At 35.3% G+C, this 24062-nt stretch overlaps 1 protein-coding gene across 2 annotated transcripts in view; it reads left to right on the forward strand.

Annotated features, from left to right (window-relative positions):
- The window catches only part of LOC5565260 (otopetrin-2), a 70954-nt gene that overhangs the window by 10540 nt on the left and 36352 nt on the right, over positions 1-24062 (forward strand). Inside the window, exon 1 of one of the 2 annotated variants that reach the window (XM_021846027.1) lies at positions 10673-11287. The exons of the other annotated variant lie outside the window; for it this stretch is intronic. Within the exon in view, the coding sequence (XP_021701719.1) occupies positions 11178-11287 (110 nt within the window). The 5' untranslated portion in view covers positions 10673-11177. Of the gene's footprint in view, positions 1-10672; positions 11288-24062 lie in introns of those variants that run through there. 2 annotated transcript variants of the gene reach the window in all.

Consider the following 24062-nt stretch of genomic DNA (forward strand, 5'->3'; position numbering starts at 1 on the left):
AACATAAGTTTTATTTCTGGTTACCTCTACAATCCGGGACGTTTTCCGGGACACTTGGTGATGCGGGACAGGTTGCTAAAATCCGGGACTGTCCCGCACAATCCGGGACGTCTGGTCACTTTAATATAGACTCAAGTCAAAAAAGTATACACACTTACTTTATCGATCTTATGTGTTTCGCAGACGAAATTCTACACGTTCCGCTCTGAACCAACTCGATTTTTCACTTTTAGAACGTTTGATTTTCGGATTTACAAAACGACGAAAGTAAGACTTTCAACTTTCGCAACCTAACCACTACTTTCGCCGCCCCGCTGTATGGAGAGACAAAGTGACTTAACCACGAATCTAAACAAAACACTACTTGAGTCGATTTTACACTGGTAGAAAAACGTCGCAAGTAACTGAATAAAACGGCTTATCATTTTGTCTTAAAATTCTTATGTGAAATAATTTTCCCAAAACCGTATGGAAGTTACTTACGTCGATTTGAAAAAGTAATCGAGAATCGATCTTAAACCATCCCAGACAAGACCAGCAAGATTTAACAGGATGGAATCCATTTTTATTGACGCCGTTTCGGATTCATAAAAACAATATGCGTGGGAAATTTCAATTCAAGATTGAGGACAGCATGAAATCATTCTAAAAATGTAATGGAATAAAATATTAGATAGGCAATTATGATGTTGTAATTGTGGCGCGTTGTTGTAAATCGATTTTTTTTTGAAGTTGGATAACGTCTTCCGGCAACATACTGGGGTACAATTTCGAAAAACGAAAAATCGCTCGCGTCACGAAAAGTGGTTAGATATTAACTCTTAATAACTTACTAAAGCCCTCATAGATTTTCAAGATTCTTGCACCAACCGATTGGAAATCTTTGTACGAATCTACTCGAATGATGAAAACTATTGATTTCCATGACTAAACTATTGAAAAATCGGTAAATATTGAGGCATGTCTTATTTTCAATAGAAAAGCACATTTTTCTTGCTTTTATAAGGTTTTGACGTTTTGAAGATTCCCTGAACATGCTTATAAACAATCCCCAATGGTGCATCAAAATTAACTTGTAAACCAGCCAAGTTATCACCAGCTTTGTATTAAGCATTCAAAACATGTGATATCCAAGCACCTTCTCTGCAAATTTGAAATCATTTGGTCGAGAAAATCTGAAGTTACAGTGATTTGTATTTTTATGATTATTTATATGAAGTTTATGGTGAATATGAATCGAAGCCAAACTTAAAATTTTCAAGACCACAAATCTGGAAAACCGTGCTCGTTTGAGCTGAAAACTTAATCTATTGGTCACTACCAGCTAGTGATCAATCGATTAAGTTTTCAGCTTAAACGGATATTTGTGATTTGTGCTCTTGAAATTTTGAGGTTTGGCTTCGATTCATCTTCACCTTAAATTAGAGCTTATTTATATGCCTTTGTTATGAAAGTGTACATAATTTACAAATAAAAATGTCTATACGACTGACCCTCAGCATTCATAAGATGCAGTAGTCAATTATCTCCGCAATTAGTTTGAGAATATTTTATAAAAATACAACATAACTAGAGTACTTTGAAGTTTTGGAGTCATTAAGATTTTCTTTTTCAATCATCTAAAATAGTGTTTGCAACACGCATTTAATAATTGCGACACAAATTAACTTAACAGATTTGCATTCAACTTGTATCTTTCATTGAAGAAATCCAGTGCTTCGTTAAATCACAAGCAAATGAATTCGTTTTTGTAAATTTTGTTTCATTTCCAGCGTTTTGCGGGGCATTGTTTCGTTATGGCCCAAATAAGCATATTGGTGAAACTGAATAATTTGAAAGTGGCACCTTGTTGCTCAGTCGAGTTTGGATTATCTACTGGTGAGATCGTTATAGGCTATTATTAAAAATAAGCTAAATATGATGGTTCACATATTATTCATGACAGCGAAGGGGATTCGTTTATATATGTGTTTGTTTAATTAATTGTCAGTAGGATTTTATTGTATAAATTAACATTGTTTCACGTTTTGCAAAATATGTGAATGCAACAAGCCTTATATTTTGTTTAGTTCCTTGAATTTTTCGATACTATGAGTGTCGACTTTTCCTTTAGATACTGATAGATTACTTTTTTGGATTGATGCTGCATGATTTGCATCATGCAAAATCTTTGAATGGTTCGTCATCAAAGGTATCGTTATATTGGTTCTTCAGTCATGTTTTGTGCATATACATATATATTGAAGAGGCTTTAAAATACAATTCATTCGCCTCCCAACTTTTTATTTTATTTTATTCAATATGTTGATGACTTCATCTTGTTTTGAGGGAGGTATAACAAGGTATAACCAGTGAAAATGATGTGATGATCCCTAGGACTATACTGTAATTAAGCGTTTTGTTTACCAAGACGAATCTGTAATATAACCCCTTCCAATTTTCCAAACTCCCATTGACTTCTCGTAGTAACACGTAAATATATATTCCATAACCCCAATTGACCTGTATTCGGACGCAGCAGGACGCGGTATTGTTTAGTACAAGAAATGAGAACTCCATTACTTACACACTAAGAGTGCTGCGCTTAATCCTAAGTAGCATCCGTTGGTTCTTTGTGCATGTATTGCTTTTGTAATAACGGAGAAGCAACAGTAGGTGGTCAATCACGCTATAAAATCACATTGATCAACATATCGATAAAATTTGTTGCATATAACAAAGCTATAAAAAGGCTCTAATTAGAAATAATGGTAAATATACAAATCACTGTAACTTCTGATTTTCTCGACCACATGATTTCAAATTTACAGAGAAAATACTTGGATATCACATGTTTTGAATGCTTAATACAAAGCTGGTGGTTACTTGGCTTGTTTACAAGTTAATAATGATGCACCGTTGAGGAATATTTATAAGCATGTGAATATCCCATGCAAAATAGATCAAAACCTTTAAATCACGATAACTTTCGATTCCCTCGTTAGAATATTTTCAAATTCACGGAGAAGATGCTTGAATACTATATCTTTCGAATGGTCGGTGCCAAATTCTTGGACATTTTTTTCTGTTAATAACGGTTTCTGGCACACCGTGTGTCTGTTTCAATAATGTTGGAAATGCCAAACAACTGAATGCAGGAAAACAAGTACGACAGTCAGCCTCCTGGCTCATGTGCCAAAATTTTCTAACAAATGTGTTTTTAGTGCTAAATAATGTCACTCCCTTAAATAATGTCACTTGTCAATGCGATTATTGTTATTTTTCAAAACGATTCTACATAATGAATATGAGCTCCCTGAACCCGAATATGCTTGCTAAATTCTTAATAATGCAATTTTTAAAGAAATAATGAATAAGTAATTTCATTTTTGAAAACGCCTAAATGTAGGCAATTTCCTAAGTAAATCCCTGATATCTAACATAAATTTAATTATTTCAACCGTATGAACTAATTGGTACGAGTTAAGAAGATGAAATTGGGCTCGGGGTTATATATTAAGCATCCTTACAAACTTTGCTTACTTTGAATAATGCCGTTGTCGTCATCGCTATCTACATGTAAATGCATGCTAGAGCGATCAGAGTATCAACTTGTCAAACAAGGAGCTAAAAATATTCAGCAACAGCCTTGTTGATGTTTTGATTTGGTAAGAAATTGTCGATCGAATCGAAATACGCACACAGAGAAGACTGCAAAAATGCTACCGCCGCCCGACCCGAGTAAAGGGAACCTACATAGAACCAGTAGAACTTTGTTTGACATTTCTCTCCGTTGAAAACTGATCAACCAAAATTATAATTGATAAATAAATAAATTAATCAATCAATTAATAGTAATAGATGAAATATCTCTGGTTGTAACTCTTTTACGTCGAATGCATTGTTGTGGCCCTAAAGAGGGCCGTTTTGTTCGAAATTGTGCTGAACTTCAATTTAAGCGCGTTCTCCAAGGATACGACGAGTCAGCTGGATTTCCTTCGGCATGATGCTGACACGCTTGGCGTGGATCGCGAGGTTGGTATCCTCAAACAAACCGATCAGTTAGGCCACTCGCTTCCTGCTGGATCATCACGGCTGAGCTCTGGAATCGCTTCTACATTTCCCCGGATACCACAACGAAGCCGAAGAAGTTCTTCATGGTGCGGAACTTCTTCGAGTATCAAAAGGAGATCATGCCAATCATCGTGATTGGCAAGTTTAACATCGATTTGAGCAAAGAGGAAAACATGGAGCTCACGGGCTTCATGGAGCAGTAGCTCAACCTCAAACTGGCTTCGAAACCCATTAAAGCAACCAATATTAGTGGATCATGCGTGGATCTAATGTTCGACCGGAATATTTGTTTGGAGAGCACGAGTTACCGCTTTTTCCATCAACCGATTCTATCGGTGTTGAAGTGTTAACCGAACCAACCAAATAATAACACACAATGTCCATAATAGGTCAGAATTGACATGCAACAAATAGTATGAAAATTTATTGGATTTTTATCAGTAGAAATCTTTCATAAGTTCGTGACGGTCTCAAGTCAGGAAATAGAAGAAGCTAACGTTATCCAACGTCAACTTGGCGGTTGTATCTGGGAAACAACCTCTTACTTTTTGCCATTCCACCAGTAAGTTTTCTTTGGCATGAATTTCACGCGATTGCGAGAAAGTTTACTGCCACTCAAAAATGATTATTTTAATTTATTGTTATGAGTCGGCAGACATCAAAATGGTTTCAATATCATAAAAAAAGTTTTGATTAATAAACAACTTGTTGGCCGATGTTTGTTCGATCGTCAGCTCTTAACATCGGTTTTATTCCGTGTTTTAGGATATCGCAAAAGATTTAATACCGCTAGTTGAGCTCAACAAAACTATACAATAGCTCTTTTGTATGTTTAAACGTACACTAGAAGGATATATGTAGTCATACTATACAAAACTTAGAAGTTTAAAAACGGTTTTAAGGTATAGTTTTAATAACCTCCTGTAGTGTGGGCCTCTTGGGGTTCAACGGAGTTTTATCACAGGTTTATTAAGGTTGTTAAAACTAATAAGTTCTAGAATGAGTTTTAACGACATGGTAGTATCAACAGCTTGTAGTGTGTGAAAAAAATTAAAAATGTTACTTGGGTGTAAATGTTTAAAATGGGTAATATTTCCATATGCATTTTGAGGTTTATGGACAAAAGGTCGAAAGACAAAAGGTCGAAAGGACAAAAGGTCGAAAGACAAAAGGTCGAAAGGACAAAAGGTCGAAAACGATTTGCATGGTGGGAAATTTTTCCTTCTTTAAAAAAAGATTTTCGACCTTTTGTCCCTTCTTTTTTGTTCTTCGACCTTTTGTCCTTTCGACCTTTTGTCTTTCGACCTTTTGTCATAGATTCGCATTTTGATGTGTCTGGAAAGTGTGTGCAAGTTTCGTTGAGGAAAACAAAAACATACTGTGTATGATCAGCGTATGCAAGTGTTCGTGTGTTCAAATGTCACTAAGCTCTATTGTGAGCACTTCCACAGTTATCAACTGAGAGCATTCTTTGCCAAAGTTGCCATTTTCGCATTCGTATATCGTGTGGCAGGTATGATTATACTCTATGCCCAGGGAAGTGAAGAAAACTTCCATTACAAAAAGATCCTGGACATTCCGGGAATGGAACCCAGACACCTTCAGCATGGCTTTGCTTTGTAGCCGCGAACTTTAACCACTCGGCTAAGGAAGGCCCCCCCAGGTTGCAATCATGTTTAGTGAATAAACGAAGAAGAAGTGACCTTCCAAGAGTTTTATTTTTCCAAGACGGTGTCCAAGAAGGATTACCACCACTAGCCTTCGCTAACGGGTCCAACGAAAAATCGAAGGCACAAGTCCAAACAAGGATCGATAAGGAATCAACAGGCAGAAAAATAGCATTGATAGTACTGTTTTTATGGCACTGAAAAGTACTGTTTTTGTTGCAATGTTTTATTGCTTTTGGTAGTTTTAGATATATTGGCTTTTCAGTCTTGACAAAATTAAAAACTGTTATTTTATTTTGTCCAACGTTTCGGTCCGTTTGGGACCTTCCTCAGGGACTCAATTGTTACAGTTCTTTCGTCCAGTGTGGTTCGGTAGAACCTGTAACTGTCTGGTGGATCGATTTTTCCCGCACGATCCACCAGACAGTTACAGGTTCTACCAAACCACACTGGACGAAAGAACTGTAACAATTGAGTCCCTGAGGAAGGTCCCGAACGGACCGAAACGTTGGACAAAATAAAATAACAGTTTTTAATTTTGTCAAGACTTAAAAGCCAATATATCACCAACAACGAACTACAGTCGAACTATCAACGATTTGGTAGTTTTAAACACTCACGAAGCAGAAAGAATTTATGTACGCACAGTACGAGGGTTAGATTCACACTACAGGATTTTTTAATTGTTTTGCGATATTTTGACGGAATCTTAGTCATAATTCTCACATATTTCTGTTTAGGATTACTAGACAATCCTAAATCTATTCTTATAGTATTAGGAGCTGAATTTTCAAAAGAATTTTGAATGGCTAAATGATATAAATATAAGAATAATTGTCTTAGAACTCTGGCCAATATTATGACAATTTTTGAGCTGGATGCTCAGAAGCAGTTATCTATTCTTCAATAATCTAGGATCAATTTTAGTTACGAAAAGTCCATCACTTCCACCTTCCGTAAACAGTTTCATTGCGTATTGGAAGAAAACCTTGAAGGCTTGGGGAAGGGGTGGTAAAATAAAAACCTTAAGGATGTCATCTTGTTTCTTATGGAAAAACGAGGAATTTGTATAGTTCTATCGTATAACATCAAGAATAGGGATGTTATCTAAAGCAGCGTCAAGAATTAAAATTAAAATAAGATTAAAATAGCTAAATTTTCACCATTTTCGCTAGCAAAAAACGATACAAATGTTTATTTTAGTTGCACTATGTGGGTACCTCTGTAAGTCGATACCTCTCTAACTCGATGTTCCCTAACTCGATGCTATATGTTTCAGATTCCCAAGTAAGTTTACCTCTCTAACTCGATATTTTCATGAAAAGTTCCAAATGTCCTCCAAATGTTAATAAATTTCATGAGTTTGATTATTATGATTAAATTGATAGAAAGATGAAAGTGTACTGCCAATTTCTGGGTGCTAAAATTTTTAATTTTTGCAGATTGGTAAAAAAGTTTCACATAGGTAAATGTGGTAAAATTGTTTTGTTTTTCACGTTAAAATAACTATTCTGATTTTATTTTGTCAAAATGATAAAAAGTTTAAATTTTGAAAAATATGTGTTCTGTATCTCGATACCTCCCTAACTCGATGGTCCCTTCAATATCGAGTAAGGGAGAGTTAACTGTATATCTAAATAAGATTGTAACCCATTTAAAAAAAACAAAAGGTATCAGATTTGACAAAATGTTATAACGATATTCACCTCACTGAAAAACCTCAAAACCGTCGAGCTAAAAGTTACGTCAATTCTAATTTTCAAACGTGGTTTTCTGAAATCTTAGTTTTCGTTGATATTTCACTTCAATTGGTCGGCGTTAAGTCAGAGGATGCCAAGTACAAAACTAGGGAAAATTGGATTATTCTCTCATTAGATGCAAAATTACCTTACCATTGTTTCACTTTGATCGGATTTGATGAACGCTGTAGAGTAAAGTGGGGCAAAAGTTCGAGTGGGGTAAGAGTTTCTTTTTAAGATTTCTAGCTCAATTCAAAACAAATCTTATAAATGTCATGGTGGTTCCAATGCTATTCAAGTAAGAGACTTACAATCCAAACATCATAAAAATCTATTGAAATTTGGAAAAGTTATGGCTATTTGTAGTTTTTCGACGTGAATATTGTAATTTTTGGTCAATCATTCGTTGCATGGAACCAATTGAAGATAAAATCTTTTTCAATATTTTATGTAAGGGCGTTTCTAGGCCTATCATAAGGTTGCTTTGAGGTGTATTAGTTTTTGCATAAATGCTTGAAAACAATTTTTGGCCCATAGTGGGGCAAAAGTTCGAATCAGCGGGGCAAAAGTTCGACCCATGAATAAAATCACGGAAAAATTTGGAAATTGCCTAAAATCCACATATTATCTTCAAATTCAGTTAAATATGTGTGATCGTGCGAAAACTGCTACCAAAATTTTACATTTCCACTTAGTTTTGCGAAAAACTGCTATTTTTGAGTATATTACAATTAACTCGGTTTTGGGCATTTTTTTATGAAAATTTAGTGTGTATTTTTCGTCAAACTTATGTTTACGGGTGGTGTAAAGTATGTCTGTCATAAAAGGATCGATATTTTGTGTTTTTGCCAGCGAACTTTTGCCCCACACTAGATTCGAACTCTTGCACCACCGGTGGGGCAAAAGTTCGAATAAGACAATCAATTTTGAAACTGTTATAACTCAAAATGGGTAAATATTTTAACACAAGTTTGTTCAGCAAAATTATAGCCAATATGTTGAAGGTTCACTGTATGGTATTTGTTTTGTTTTAACTGCTATTGTTTTCCTGGAAATTTTGATTATACCACTAAGGTCGAACTTTTGCCCCACCTTACTCTAAACTGCGAGAGTTACAGTCGCCTCTCCACATCTCGATATCGAAGGGACCATCGAGATAGGGAGAGATCGAGACATAAGGACTGTTCATTTTATAAAGTGGACACCTTGTGCATGCTGTATCTTTTTTATTTATCAATGAAATTTCAATCGGTTTTCTGCACATCGTGCGACTAGTATTGTACAATGTTGTGATAAAAAAAATCTCCAAAATAATTAAAATTCACACAAATATGGGACAACGATTATAACGGTCGATTTTTGGAGGTTATCAAAAACAATGATTGTTAGAAATTGGCTTAAAAATTCGATAATTTATATTTTTTTATTTTCAAAAAAGGCTTGTTCTTCAAAAGCATCATCAATCAGAAGCCTGATTGAAAAAATCAAGTAATTTTTGGAGCAACAATTTTACAGATATAATAAAATCATTTTTCCCCTATATATTTTAGAGAAAAATATTATAAATTTCAAGGGAATTGATATGAGTAGAATTTTTTGGCTAAAAGTATGTCCTGACGGAAGTGCTAATGCAGTGTCAATATGAAAAATAACTTACGCCTTCATAGAGTTAGTTATTTAGTCCCCACGCCACATTTAAGGCACAATATAAACACAATTGCTTTATTCTCAGAAGACCTTTCAAAGTTTATTGAAAATCATCAAAATTGGCAACACTGCTGTAATAAAATCGATTTTATTTTCCTCATATTATTTTCATAATATGTCATTCTAAGATTACCAGTTGAAATATACGGAGAAACCCGTTTGCAATTTGCTGTATATCGATATATATGCGTACATGATTTTAAAAGTATGAGACTTTTTAGTAAAACTACCATAAACAGTAAAATTTATACTTAAGACTGTGGTTTAAACTCACGATTTAGCTCTCGTTTATACAAATATAGTTTCTTTAGCAATCCAAACTAGTTTTGAACACGCTTTTTACTTTTCTCTTTTGCTGGGAGTGAAAGGATGGTGTATCTGCAAATTTCACCATAAATGGGTAAATCACTAAAATTACTAATATCAGAGAATGGTGGCATATAATTGGTTTTTTCAAAGCTTTACCTTTAGTAGAATAGTGAAGGATACAAACATACTATTTGTTCATAAAAAATAGGATTTTTGTTTTGCGAAAAATTATGTTAAACATTGACGAACTGCTTTTCTTAGTAGTTTTTGGAAAAAACTATTTAGCTCTTCAACCAAAAGCATTTTCTGAGATCTTATATGTTCCTAGTATTGTAGAATAATAGTTCAACGATGCACAGAAAACCGATTACGATTTTATCAATAAATAAAAAAGATATAGCATAAACAAAGTGTCCACTTTATAAAATGAACAGTCCTTAGAACAATTTTTTAATGAATACTAGATGGAAAATCACTCCGTTACTAGGAAAATTGGAAACAAACAGACGTCATTCCGTTTTTGCAAATTGTTTTGAATCCGTAAAATCTAGTCTAGTAACCTTTGATAATTGGCATATCGACATACGGAGAGAAAATCGGGAACGAAATTCACATCGAGATAGGGAGATATCGAGATAAGGAGGATATCGAGATATGGAGAGTGAAAATGTATGCAGAATAAAGGGACCGAACAAATCATCCATATAGGGAGAGATATCGAGATGTAGAACATCAAGATGTGGAGAGTCGACTGTGGATTTACTTTGGATGATCAATAAATATCGATAAAAGTATTATTGACCTTCGTATCAAACCGAACACTCTGATTTATGCTCTAAATCATCCGTGGGTGATTTTTTTTTTGTTTTTCCTCGATAGAAGGCCCAGTTTTTATTTTTTCACCACTTCCCCTATCTTTAATGGAGTTTAATATATTGCACAAAAAACTTCCAGTAGAAAACGATTTATCAGATTACTTCTTTACGAATTTTGGTTTCTTTTGGTCCAATGGCACCCCGTTGAAGGGCTAAGATTGAGTCAATTTCATAAATTGATAGTCACACTTCAAGATGCATTACCCAAAAACTATTCTTATTCTTGAAAGAACATTCAATTTCAAATTACTAAATTTGTCCAACATTATTAAGATTACACGCATGTTGTACTCATTCTCACCCCCAGCGATGGTACCGGAATTAATGTATGTACAACAAATGACTTTGTTGTCTGCCTGTCAGTCATCCAAGTTCCGTTTATCTGTATCTAAACGAAACGCAATACAAATGCCCATACTTCGCCAACCACCTCAATCTATCAGTTTGTTATAATTTATTGGTACTTATTGTAACGCCAGAAGCTGTTCACGGCTACGATATCAGCAATACTATCGGTATTCGTAGTAAACTGTGCACCATCAGCCAATCAGTATCAACACCGGATCGGTAGCAGGGCATAGTGGAGCGAAACTCGCGAATTGGTCTGATTATGGTGTTGGTATTAAATATTCGAGTGGACAAAATAATATATCGGGTTTTCGGTTAACTTCGGCAAAACCATCAAATCAGTTGCCGCGCTGCTTACGAATCGGTTAGTTCCAGCCACCCAGCAGATAAACTCGTAAAGGAAGCAAGTGATATATGTAGTGTGAACAACAATTAGTCAACAACGAAACAAGGTAAAAAAAACCTGACCAGAGGTGAACATGAGCAACATAAACAGTATCGGAGGTAGCAACATCAGCAGTGGCGGTGGCGGTTCCGGTGGAAGCTGTAACAGCAGCAAATATAGCAAGAAGAATTCGGTAACCTTCAGGTAATTGAAGAGCAACTGGTAAGCAACTTTCGATTCCCTTGTTTAAGTAATCATACGAAAATGAAAATGCCTTCTTAAGCCTTGTGGTTACATTCTGTGGTTACAAAGCAAAGCCATGCTGAAGGTGTCTGAGTTCGATTCCCGATCGGCCCAGGAACTTTTCGTTATGGAAATTTCCTTGACTTCCCTGGGCATAAAGTATCATCGTACTTGCCACACGATATACGAATGCGAAAATGGCAACGTTGGCAAAGAAAGCTCTCAATTAATAACAGTGGAAGTGCTCATAAGAAGACTAAGCTGAGAAGCAGGGTCTGGTTCAGTGAGAACGTAATGCCAAGAATAAATAAAAGAATCGGAAAATTCTATACAAATCGTAATGTGTATATGTCAATTCCCATAAAAAATGTTCATTTTTCATAAATTGCTATAAACAAGCACATCTTTCATCCTAGGGTTGAGTACCATGACTTTTTGAGCACAGATATTTCTGAGACACCCTATTATCAATGCATGTGCTATGCTCCTAAACACCGATACTTAACCAATTCCAAGTCTTCTAACCCCCTTCGTCAATCCAACCATGGGTTTTCCACACATTTGCAAGCTAAATTCAACTTTTTGCACATAAGTTTCTTCAATAATTTTCTTATATTTTTCTTATGGTGTATTAAACTTGCACAAAGTGTAGATTGTTAATCACCCATTACCTCACTATTAGTCGACTGCTTCCATCGAAATTCTGTAAACTGTGTCCCCGAAATCGTTGTTTGTTCTGCAATTTGCAATTCATCAAACCGGTGCAAGTTTATGGATTATGGCAAAAAATGTCTTGCCGTAATATTGCCAATCTGCTGACTTCCGCTAGCATTGCCGTTTCACACCTTGACATTCAAATGAGTAAAATGCTAAAACAGATGACGGAATCGTGTAGCACGTTGATGATGACATGATTTGTATACTTCTAAAAATAACATGTTTGTAATAACTTTCTTAAACGGATAGTAATAGCAACAAATAGTGAGTGTAAAACATATTGCAGCTTTCTTTTTTATAATAAAGATTGCCACGTTTTTAGTATGGAAGTAGCCTTTGCTGAAACATAACATGGATTTAGACAAGGATGTTGTCCAGTGTTCTGCTCCTTGATAAAGGGTGTTCAATAAAAATGAGAATTTTTCAGTCATATGTGAACAAAATATGTTTTCAACTAATTCAGTATTTTTTATTAAAAACAAAATATTTATTCTTCAAAAAAAAACGTCAATGAATATTGCAGAAGGGGCCCTGATCAGCCATACGAACTTATCAGAACAGATATCAGAAGGCCGGCTCTAAAGGCACGTTCTCCACCAGTTGGGAGATTTTTTCCACCGCCATATTTGAGCCTATTTCATCATCTACCAGATGGGAGAGGAAAAGGAAGGGAAAGATGGGAGGAAATAGGAGTGGGGTCCCTTGAAGAGGGAAGATCGCATAAGCGAAATAAGAGCATGTAGGGGATAGAGACATTTTACATATTTATTACATTTGGCTTGAATGCCCTCAATGTGATTTTTGAAAGTTAAATTCTTATCTAGCATGAGCCCTAGATACCTAACTTCATCTGACCAATTTATTGGAATCCCTCTCATTGTGACAACATGTCTACTTGAAGATTTCAAATAAAGAGCTTTTGGTTTATGTGGGAATATTATTAGTTGAGTTTTGGAAGCATTAGGGTAAATCTTCCATTTTTGCAAGTATGAAGTACATCCTTTGGCGGAGAGGCCTGTGTCATCCGCAAACAAGGATTTTTGACATCCCTGAGGTAACTCAGGTAGGTCAGATGTGAAAACATTTTATAATATTGGTCCCAAAATGCTGCCTTGAGGAACACCAGCTCTTACAGGAAGTCTTTCAGATCTGGAGTTCTGATAATTAACCTGAAGTGTACGATTTGACAGATAACTTTGAATTATTCTAACAATGTATGTTGGAAAATTAAAGTTTTTTAGTTTTACAATCAAGCCTTCATGTCAAACACTGTCGAATGCTTTTTCTATGTCTAGAAGAGCAAGGCCAGTAGAATAGCCTTCAGATTTGTTGGAACGGTTACACCGTAAAATTGGTGAGTGGTATTATGTCCATGTCGGAATCCGAACTGTTCATTGGCAAAAATGGAATTTTCGTTGAAGTGGACCGCCATTCTGTTCAAAATGACCTTTTCAAAAAGTTTACTGATGGAGGAAAGCAAACTGATTGGACGATAGCTAGAAGCTTCTGTAGGATTTTTGTCTGGTTTTAAAATTGGAACAACCTTAGCATTTTTCCATTTGTCAGGAAAATATGCTAATTGAAAACATTTGTTAAATATATCAACTAAAAATGATAAGCTAGTTTCTGGAAGTTTCTTGATCAGAATGTAGAAAATTCCATCATCGCCAGGAGCTTTAGTATTTTTGAACTTTTTAATAATAGTTCTCACTTCTTCCAAATCAGTTTCCCAGGCATTTTCGAAAACGTTCTCTTGATTGAGAATATTTTCAAAATCCTGAGTAACTTGATTTTCAATTGGAGTAATAAGTCCTAAATTAAATTTGTGCGCGCTTTCAAACTACATCGCTTCATGGGATATTTAAATGTAACAGGGACATGATCAGAATCAAAATCAGCATGAGTTATCAGTTGGCTACAAAGATGACTAGAGTCTGTTAAACCGAACCAATCGTAGATGGATTTCTAGAAGAGAAAAATCACGTAGGGCTATCAGGGTATTGAATTGAGAAATATCCTGAAGAGCACTCATCAAATAAAATTCTGCCGTTGGAATTACTTTGAGAATTATTTCATGACCGATGTTTGGCATTAAAGTCACCAATGACACAATATTTTGACTTATTGCAAGTCAATTTTCGCATGTCAGTTTGGAGTAAATTAACTTGCTGTCCAGAGCATTGAAAAGACAAATAGGCAGCTATGAAAGTATATTTACCAAGCTGTGTTTCAACTGAAACACCTAAAGTTTCAAAACCTTTAGTTTCAAATGACGAAAACAGTTGATGTTTTATACGCCTATGAATGATGATTGCAACTCCCCCACATGCCCCATCAAATCGATCATTACAATAAACAAAAAAGTTAGGATCTTTTTTAGTGTGGATCCAGGTTTTAAATGTTTCAGTAATAAATGCTACATGCACGTTATAAGCTGTAAGAAAATTAAACAGCTCGACCTCTTTACCATTCAAAGAACGAGCATTCCAATTTGAAATATTTAAATTATTATTTATTGAATCCATTAGAAAAACGTAATCCAATGACAATTTGATTAGTGAATTTTACACCGACTTGGACAGCTTCAGTCATAGAAGAGGCTTTGAACATTGCATCAATCATTAGATTCAATTGTTCAGTTAGAAAATTAAAATCAGAGGCAGAAATATCACTTGAAGTGGGTACATTATCTGATGATTTTCCGTTACAATTTTCGGTAGACGAAGAGGCGGAGTTGAAGTTTCCATTTGATTTGAAACAATTAGAACGCGTACTCGTAGTTTGAAACAGGGAGGAGTTCAAATTACCTGCTACGATATCGGCAAAGTATTTTCCTTGGGTAGATACATTCGAAATCAAAAGATTCGAACGGCAACCCGACACGACGGATTAAAATTAGTTTGTGAATGAGCTTGATTATAATTTTCTTGTTGGGTCAGCCCTGTTGTCCTGCTTAGTCGCGCTTAGTCGACGACTAAGAAGCTATTCTCATTTTATTTTTTAGAAATTTTCACCAGAAGTCATAAAAAAATAATGTGCGAAATCAACAATAATCTGACGCCCCATAAGATATCAATCGAAATTTCAACCTGTACCTAAAACGCTCTAGAGTAATATTCCCTTTTTAATATAGAACTGGAGCATATATTAGAAAACCAATCGAAATTTACGAGCTGTATCCACGCTCTAGAGTAATTTCACCATATCTATCGCCCTGTAGAACATCGATTGAAAATTCCAGGCTTTATCAACGCCCTCGAGTAATTTGCCCTTACCTAATGTTAACCAAATTCATCTTTACGCCCCACATCAATTGAATATTCCAAGCATTATCAACGCCCTGGAGTAATTTGGACTCGTATCATGTAGATCAGATAGATCTTAACGCCCTGTGGGACTAATGTCAAGGTGTATAAACGCCTTTGACTAATTTGACCTTGTCTGACGTAGATCAGTTGTGCCTCAAAGCCCTGCATTGATTGAACACTACACACTTAATTCAGAATGCCGAATCTCGGCTAATTTTAACCGAGATCCGCACAGCCGACTAGTCGGCAAATAAATTAACTGGGATCTCAGCAAATAAAAGCCGAGTATCAGTAAATCGTGCTTCGTTGCTAAGCAACCGGACAATTTGTTAACCGAGTCTCGGTTAAAATCGGGAAACCGAGATTCGCACAGCCGAGCTCGTGAAAAAAATCTAAGTGTGTACAATCTGTATCGACGCTCTAGAGTAATTTGAACTTTTTTCATATAGATCAGCTGCATCTTAACGCCCTGTAGGACATTATTTAAAATTTCGAGCTGTATGAACGCCCTGGATTTATTTGATCTCATCTCACGGAAATCACGCCCTGTATAACATTAATAGAATCTCCAAGCTCTATCAACGCCCTGGAGTATATTGACCTAATCCCATATAGATCAAGAAGATCTGAACGCCCTGTAGGACATAAGTTGAATATTCCAAGATTTAACAACGCCCTGGAGTGATTTGACCTTTTCCGTGTAAATAATCTGTACTCTAACGCCCTGTGGGACAAATGTCATGATGCATAAACGCCCTTTGAAAAGATAAAGAGTTTTTTTTGCCTCTTTGAGAACGATTTGTAAAAATAATCACTAAAAGGGGCTTTTCCCTCTTTCTAAATTCAAAGTTAAAATAAATAAATAAGTATTAATGCACTCCATTAATTTGACCTTGTCTTACGTAGATCAGGTGCACCTCAATGCTCTGTATCGATTGAAAATTCCAATCTGTATTGACGCCCTGGAATAATTTGACCTTGTCTCACGCAGATCTTAGATCAGGTGCACGCTCTGTAGGACATCAATTGAATATTCCATGCTGTATCAACGTCCTAGAGTAATTTGACCTCATTCTATGTAGATCAGGTACATCTCAACACCCTGTAGGCAGAGCCGTAGCGTGGCTTCATGGCGCCCTTGGCAAACCTTGATTTGAGCGCCCCTTATTCAAAGAATAATTTTGTTTTTTTTTTTTGCATTATACAAGTTTGTATGCGATAAAAGTTAACTGAGAAAATACTAATCAACAAACGAAAACCACAAAAACATCATGATGAAGCTTATGCACTTACTAATTTCTTATAGATTACATTTTTTGTAGACCATTACTAAAAGGCATACAAAACAGTTTGAAATTCTTCTCTAAAGGAACTGTGCGAACTAAAAAGTTTATGTTTAAGTTATTTTGAAAAAAAATCATAAAAATATAATGTTCATGAGATGCATCTGCGGAAAACAACTGATTGTAATTAGCGAAAAATGTCGATGAAAATTTTAGTAAAAAGCACTGCATCAAAGTAATTGATCTAAAAATTGCTGAATCTTTTCCAAATTCCTTGTTTATTTTGTTTAATACTTCAGTCGTTGCGCTGTTGTATTTTGTACAACACTGGTGAAAATAGCTCGTTTTTCGCTCTCAACAGCAGCGTAGTGGTTCTGACTGTAGCAAACCGCGCGACGACTGGAAGGTTAAAAAAGACAGATGTTTTTAGATATTTTTATCTGTTCTTATTTAACAACTGCTCCAGAAATCTTCTTTTTTTGTTTAATTTGTTTTGGCGAACATCTTCCAATAATTGTAAGCACTTGTAATCATTTGTATAAGAGTTTGCTCAAAAATGAAAGAAATTTTCAAGTTTTAAGTGTTTTTAATGTAATCAGAGAAAATTTTCAGGAAATTTGCGTTCCGTCCAAATATTATCCAGAAGTTCAATTCCAAAATTTTCAGCAGTTCTTACTCTCATTCAAACCAACAGTTTTTTTCTGTTATAGGAGTGAATAAATAAAAAATGCAACAAAAAACTACTGAAAAATGTTTTTCTAGTATGCTTTAATTGAGTAAAACTATGTCATGGTAAGGAAGAAGGAAATGATCAATCAATAATTTATCAATTTATTTGTATAATATGGATCGATAAAGTATCTAGGTAGACTTTATATGTAATCTCAAAATCACATAATAACAATTCCGTTATCCCAAGATTTTCCAATTTGCATCGAAGGAAATAGTAGAATCTATTCCAGTCTTACTATACCTTTTGATATTTGGAATGAAACTCAGAAACTATATTGTAAGTCATAACATTTTTTGTAAAATTAAAGGATTATCAGTCAATGTAAAATATTTTGATCATATTCTTCATTCTAAGAACAAAATCTAATTTTATTCTTTTAAACTTATGTTTGATTTTCACTGCCATGAAATGTGCTGAAAATGAAGCCCAAGGTCTGAGAAAATCTCATCCAGGATTCTGTAACACTTTTCTCTGGCTAAATTATTTTGAAAAATTTGAGCAAGAACTTATAATAAAGCTCTAAAAGTGTTTTCAAAAGAAATCTGCCCAGAACTAACCTTGCATTATGTTGGACGCCAGAAATTGCTCTGAAAATTCTGCCTAGTACTCTGAAAATACCGTAAAATTTTCTAGTACTCTATCGAAGAATTCTAAAGAACCCTGCTCTAAGCTAAGCAAAAAATCGAACCAAGATTATAAGAGACTTATTTCTGATTGTCCGAGAAATGATCACGCAGAAGTCAGCAAAATAATTTGAAGCAGGAGCAGCAGCGATCTGCAAGCGTTTTAATATCGCCGGCGCTAGATTTTTTGCTCCACGCATAATGATAGATTTTTGTTAGTTCGTAAAGTCCTGACAGTTTTTAATAATTATTTAACACCATGTTTTGTTGTGAGAAATACAATATTTATTTTTATTATCAACTTTGGGATTTTTTAATTTGTGACTTGAGAGGCGCTCTTATTTAATAAAATTACTTCAAAATTTACTAAGTGCGTGACCCATTTTGGCGCCCCCTAAAGGCTGGCGCCCTTGGCGGGTGCCAATCTGGCCAACCGCACGCTACGGCACTGCCTGTAGGACATCAATTAAAAATTCCTAGCTTTAGTAACGCCCTGGAGTAATTTGGACTTCCTCCACGTAGTTCAGAAACATTTAAATGCTTTGTATAACATCAATCGATCAAGCTATATCAACGGTCTGAAGTAATTTGACTTTATTCCATATCGATCTTGGCGAGATCTGGAGTATATTTACGCCCTGTTGAAAAACAATAGAATTTTTTTTAGCAGTATCAACGCGCTGGAGTAATTGTACTTTATCCTATGAAGATCAGGTGCATCTTAATGCTCTGATTGATGTCATCGAAATTGTCAAGATGTATCAACGCCCTCGATTTATTTGTTCCTCACTCACGTATATTAGGTACATCTTAACGTCCTCTAGGACATCAATTGGAAATTCTAGCTTTTTCATCGCCCTGGAATAAATCAAGCTTATCTTATGAAGGTCAGGTGCATCTGAACGCTCTTTAGGACATCAACTAATTATTATAAACTGAATTACCGCCGTGGAGTAATTTGACCTTATTCTATGTAGATCAGGTGCAACTTAACGATCTGTAGGGCATGAATCGAAAATTCCAAGCTGAATCAATGCCCTGGACATCAATCGAAATTGTCAAGCTTTATAGTAATTGATCTTGTCTCATGTACATCATTTCAACGCTTTGTATAAAATTAATTGCATGTTAAAATGTGCATGCGTTCATCTTATCCTATGAAGATCAGGTACATCTCAACGCCCTGTAGGACATTAATTCAAAAATTATAAGCTCTATCAACACCCTGCAGTAATTTAATCTATGTCCACATTAATGAATTGAATTTTAACGTCCTGTAAAAATCAATCAATTGTTTATTCAGTATCAACGCCCTTCAACCTTGTTCAACGTAGATCAGCTGCATCTTAACGCCCTGTAGAAAACCAATCAATTTTTTTTTTTTGTGTATGCCGAGCCATTTATTTATTATATTGGTGATTTCTTTCCATTTTGTATGTTGTTTATAATATCTATATTTTTTCTCATATTTTTTTTCCATACTACATATGTACCAAACGATTGTGCTACTTTTCCTCGAATGTCGTTTCCGCGAACGACAGTTCCCCGAATGACCCTTTTCCTCGAATGCCATTGGACGGGGATGAACCAGCCTCAGGCTGAATTTCCCTACAATAAAGAGTCAATCAATCAAATGCCATTTTTTCGAATGACCTGTCTCTTCGAGAAGTAATGCAGTTCATAAAGATGCAATAATAGTTCTCAGTGACAGGGTACGTACAAGATGACTGGTCCGTTCACTACCCTGAATTATAGGAAGTTGTGAAATGAAGCATTCAGAGAACCGACGTTCAACAGACTGGCGTTCAAGGAAACGACATTTCTGGACAAGAGGAATCAATATTTAGAGCACGTGATCATTAAGGGGCCTAAGACCACTCTCGAAGTTTGATGAAATATGTTAAAGTTTAACTTTTTTTTGCATTCTAGTTCAGTCTACAATTTTTTTTAGTTTGACGACTGAGAATACGCATAGTATTTTGTTAAAAAATATTTCCAGCTATGGTTGAGTAATCGACATATATAATTAGAATACTTAACAGTTTGCGTCGTAGTTCGCTTGAATTAAAAAAAACTATAAGAGAAGCGTTTTGGTTAACTCTAATTGCTGAACCCTAGCTTGAAAGTTTGTAAAAAAAAGCTTAGTTTTTCATAAATTCTATGCATATTTTCACGCGTCTTTCTTCTTATATATACCCTGAAACACAAAGCTATTACAGGGGCTTCGCTTGTAGGAAAGATGTAGTCTAATTTATTATAATTCTGGCGACCATTTTAAATTTGACTCTATCTTGAATTTTATCAGAAAAACGTGTTTCATCGTTAGCGCTTCGTTTTGAATTCTGAGATCAGCATCAAAAATCTTAGAAAAAAACTAAGTTAGAGCAGCTGCAAAAACTAGCCAATAATATTTACCGAATGAACGATTTTCTAATTGCAAACTAAATGCAAACATCATATTTTGTACAATGTTATTTTGTTCTTAGTCAATTTATAAAAAATCATTATTGTGTTTCATCAATATATAGTTTTAAAAGCGAAATGCCGAACATGAGAAAAAAATAAATTTGACGCGGACATAAAAACGTTTACATATAAACGGTGGCTCTAGACGATTCGTTTTACACTGAGTGATAGGTTCAACAAGACTGAGTTTATATCATGGATTGAGATTTCTTTTTAGAGGGCACATCGTAATAGTGTTAGTTGTTAGACTCTAGGAAATAGTCACAAAGCACATACAGTTTTATACTACTGGGCATTGTTATGGTAGATATACGAATAAATTTTACTTTTAACGTGAGCAAATTTTTCAACTAAATAATGTTTAAGCCCATGTACTTGATCTCTTCGTTTCACATTTCAATAGAAATGGAACACAAACTAAATACATGCAAATGTAAATTGATTTTCGTTTGTTAGGAATGTAACGCTTTGTCTCATATTCCGAAAACTCGGTTTTTGTGTGACGATTTGGTTAAAATATTTCACTGAACTATGTGATCAAATTATCTAAAAATGGCTATCGATCATAATTTAGTTTTACACCTTTCAATTCATTTTATATCTTGGGAATAATGTGGATTCTCCAGTTTGAGGTCAGCAAAACAAGCTCAGATAGGTTTGTTTTCGGAATTATTTATTTGAATTCGATTTATTCGTGCTGTTCGGAATTTGAATCAATATTTTTATCCATACTTTAACATAAAAACAATACTAAACAAGTTAGAATAAATATTTTTATCAGCACACCCAACAGCTAACAAGAAATTAAAGTTTTCAAGAATATCAGCTAATTTATGACTTTCATATGTATTTGAAGTCACTGTTGGCCTTAAGTGTTCGGAATATAAGTCAAAACGGTATATCAAAGTTTTTGTGATATTTGTAATTCTTATATATGAAAATATTGCTAAGGGTTGTCGGTTTTCCGTTTATGATTTGTATAGACTGAAATTCGAAAACCCATAGCAACATAACCTCCATCACAGTTTATACCTATATATTAAAATATTTATGATATCTTATTCTTATGTGACGACATCTTTAATGCCAGGGAATAGAAGCGCCCTCTGAGCTATAAAAACGCCCCCCTCAAAAAGAGACGACTAAGAAGATCAAATTTTACGACGACAGGGCTGTGTTGGGTAAGATTCTTGATCAAGCGATCATTAATCGAAAAATGAGCATTGTTCGATACTCTACCAGGGAAATTCCGGAAACGACCGTTATCGTAACGGACATTACTGTTCATCTGCCTGGCACGAGCCTCGACGACTCGCCTACGCGAAGCGCAAGCCCAAAAATTTGACTTATGATTGCCCCCGCAATTGGCGCATATGAACTTATCGGTATCTTCCTTCATTGGACAGATGTCCTTAGCGTGAGAGGAACCTCTGCAAATCATGCATTTAGCATCCATTAGGCAATTTTTTGTACCATGACCCCACTTTGGCACTGACGGCACTGAGTGGGGCTCTGGTAATTTCTTCCAGGTTTCTGGAAATGTTCCCATGTCACACAGGACATCGAACATACGTCTAGCTTTTTCTAAAGCTTCAATATTATTTAGATCTTTTTTGTTAAAGTGAACTAAAAAATATTCTTGAGAAAGCCCTTTTTCGAACAATGCCAGATTGGGTTCTCTTTTTCATAATGATTACTTGGACTGGAGAAAATCCAAGAAAAACAATTATTCCATTTTTGATCTCTTCAGGTGACTTATAGTCACTTGAGAGACCTTTCAAGACGACTTTGTACAAACGTTCAGTTTTGTCATAAGTAAAAAAATTGTGCTTCTTCTCTTCAAGATGTTTGAGAAGAAGTTCGCGATTTAAGGAGTTTCCGGCAATACGCGTCAGTCTGCTTTCTTTGCGATTCGGAAGGAAACTTTAATTCCCCTAGTGGAGTTCAAGATCTCCTGCCTAAGTTCCCCAAATTCGGAACAACTAACCAGGTTAGGCAGCACTCTTAGCTTCCTCACTTGAATCAAAGCGCCTGGTCTAGAGACTGCTTCAATTTGGTGTTAGGGAAATTTGTCTAAAGCATCGAACTGATTGCTCATTTCGATGCAATTATCAACATTAATCATTTTACCTTTGGAAGAAAGTGCACATTCCGGAGAAACGTCCTTTCTTCCATTCTTGCCACGTTTAATGACAGTTTTAAATCCCACTTTTTTGGAAGGAAGTTGTGAATTCAGAGATTCACCCTTCCTTTTTTTGTTGTTGCAAACATGTTTAGTGAATAAACGAAAGAAAATGTTACCTTCTAATAGATTTTTTTCCAAGACGGTATCGAAGAAGGATTACCACCGCTAGCTTTCGCTAAAAGGTCCAGCGAAAAATCGAAGGCACGGCTCCAACAAGGATCGTAAAAATAGTACTGAAAAGTACTGTGTTAGTAGCACTTAAAAGTACCATTTTTTTATTCTAGCACTGAAAAGTACTGTTTTGTTGCTTTGGGTAGGGTCGATGTACCAATAGCCGCATAGCTTAGAAAAAAAATCGTATAAAATCGAAAAATTCACGCTAGCGTCATTATTTTTACATCATCTGAAAGCTTTTTATCTTGTTTTTGTGTGGAAAAATATGAAAACTACGAAAACTCATATGTTTGTATTTATTATCGCGTGTGCCACTATAGGTATACATGTGCCTATAGTAACACTCTTTCTAGTTTCTGTTCCTATAGTAGCACTAGCATTACGGCGTTGGCAAAATACTTATCAAAACCTTATTTTTACAAAACTTTTATATTTTCCCTACAAAGTGTGGATCAAAAGCTTTCGTTCGATGTGAAAAAGTTCTTAATTCATCAATTATTTCGTACAATAAAAAATAGTTTCTCTCAGTAGTGCTACTATGGGAACAATAGGTTTACTTTAGACGCAAGGGAGCTCAAATCTTAAGCAAAACTAATTATTTCGATCATTTTTTGAACAAAATCAAGCTGCGTATCAATGGTACATTGATAAATAGCTCCTGGCCTTCATGTCAAAAAATGTTTTGAAAAGATTTATAGCAAAACGGTCGTAAAAAGCCACTAGTGTGACTATAGGGGACTGTCCACTAAGGGAACACCGACCCTAGTTTAAAAAAACTTCCGAGAGCAGAAAGAATTTGTGTACGCACAGCACGAGAGTACGATACTCACTGACATGGTTGACTTTCAAACGCCAAGTGTTGCTTAATAAGCCAAACAAAGTGAGTTTAGTATGAGACGATCATTTTTCGTGATGAAGATTTCGATCTAAAATTGTTTCAAGTGTAATAAATGTGAAATTCGAAGAGATATAATTTCTGATGGCCTAGTACGAACCTTTTGATTTTTATGAGCAAACCGGAATGTGTTCGTCGTCACGCCGGTCACGTCGCTGTCAAGTAAAAAAAAGTCACAAACGCCGCCGCCGATCATTTTTAATTCGCTCATACTTCTAGTTATAAGTTGTGCAATTTGGAACAGCTGTTGTAATAACAGGAAGAAGGCTGTACAGCTCGAAGATTTATTATCGAAAGTATAATATTTTTCAATAAAACGACCAATGGGTAAAATTTACCATTTTCAATTCAG

The sequence above is a fragment of the Aedes aegypti genome, chromosome 1 (genome assembly GCF_002204515.2).
Source record: "Aedes aegypti strain LVP_AGWG chromosome 1, AaegL5.0 Primary Assembly, whole genome shotgun sequence".
Lineage (NCBI taxonomy): Eukaryota > Metazoa > Arthropoda > Insecta > Diptera > Culicidae > Aedes > Aedes aegypti.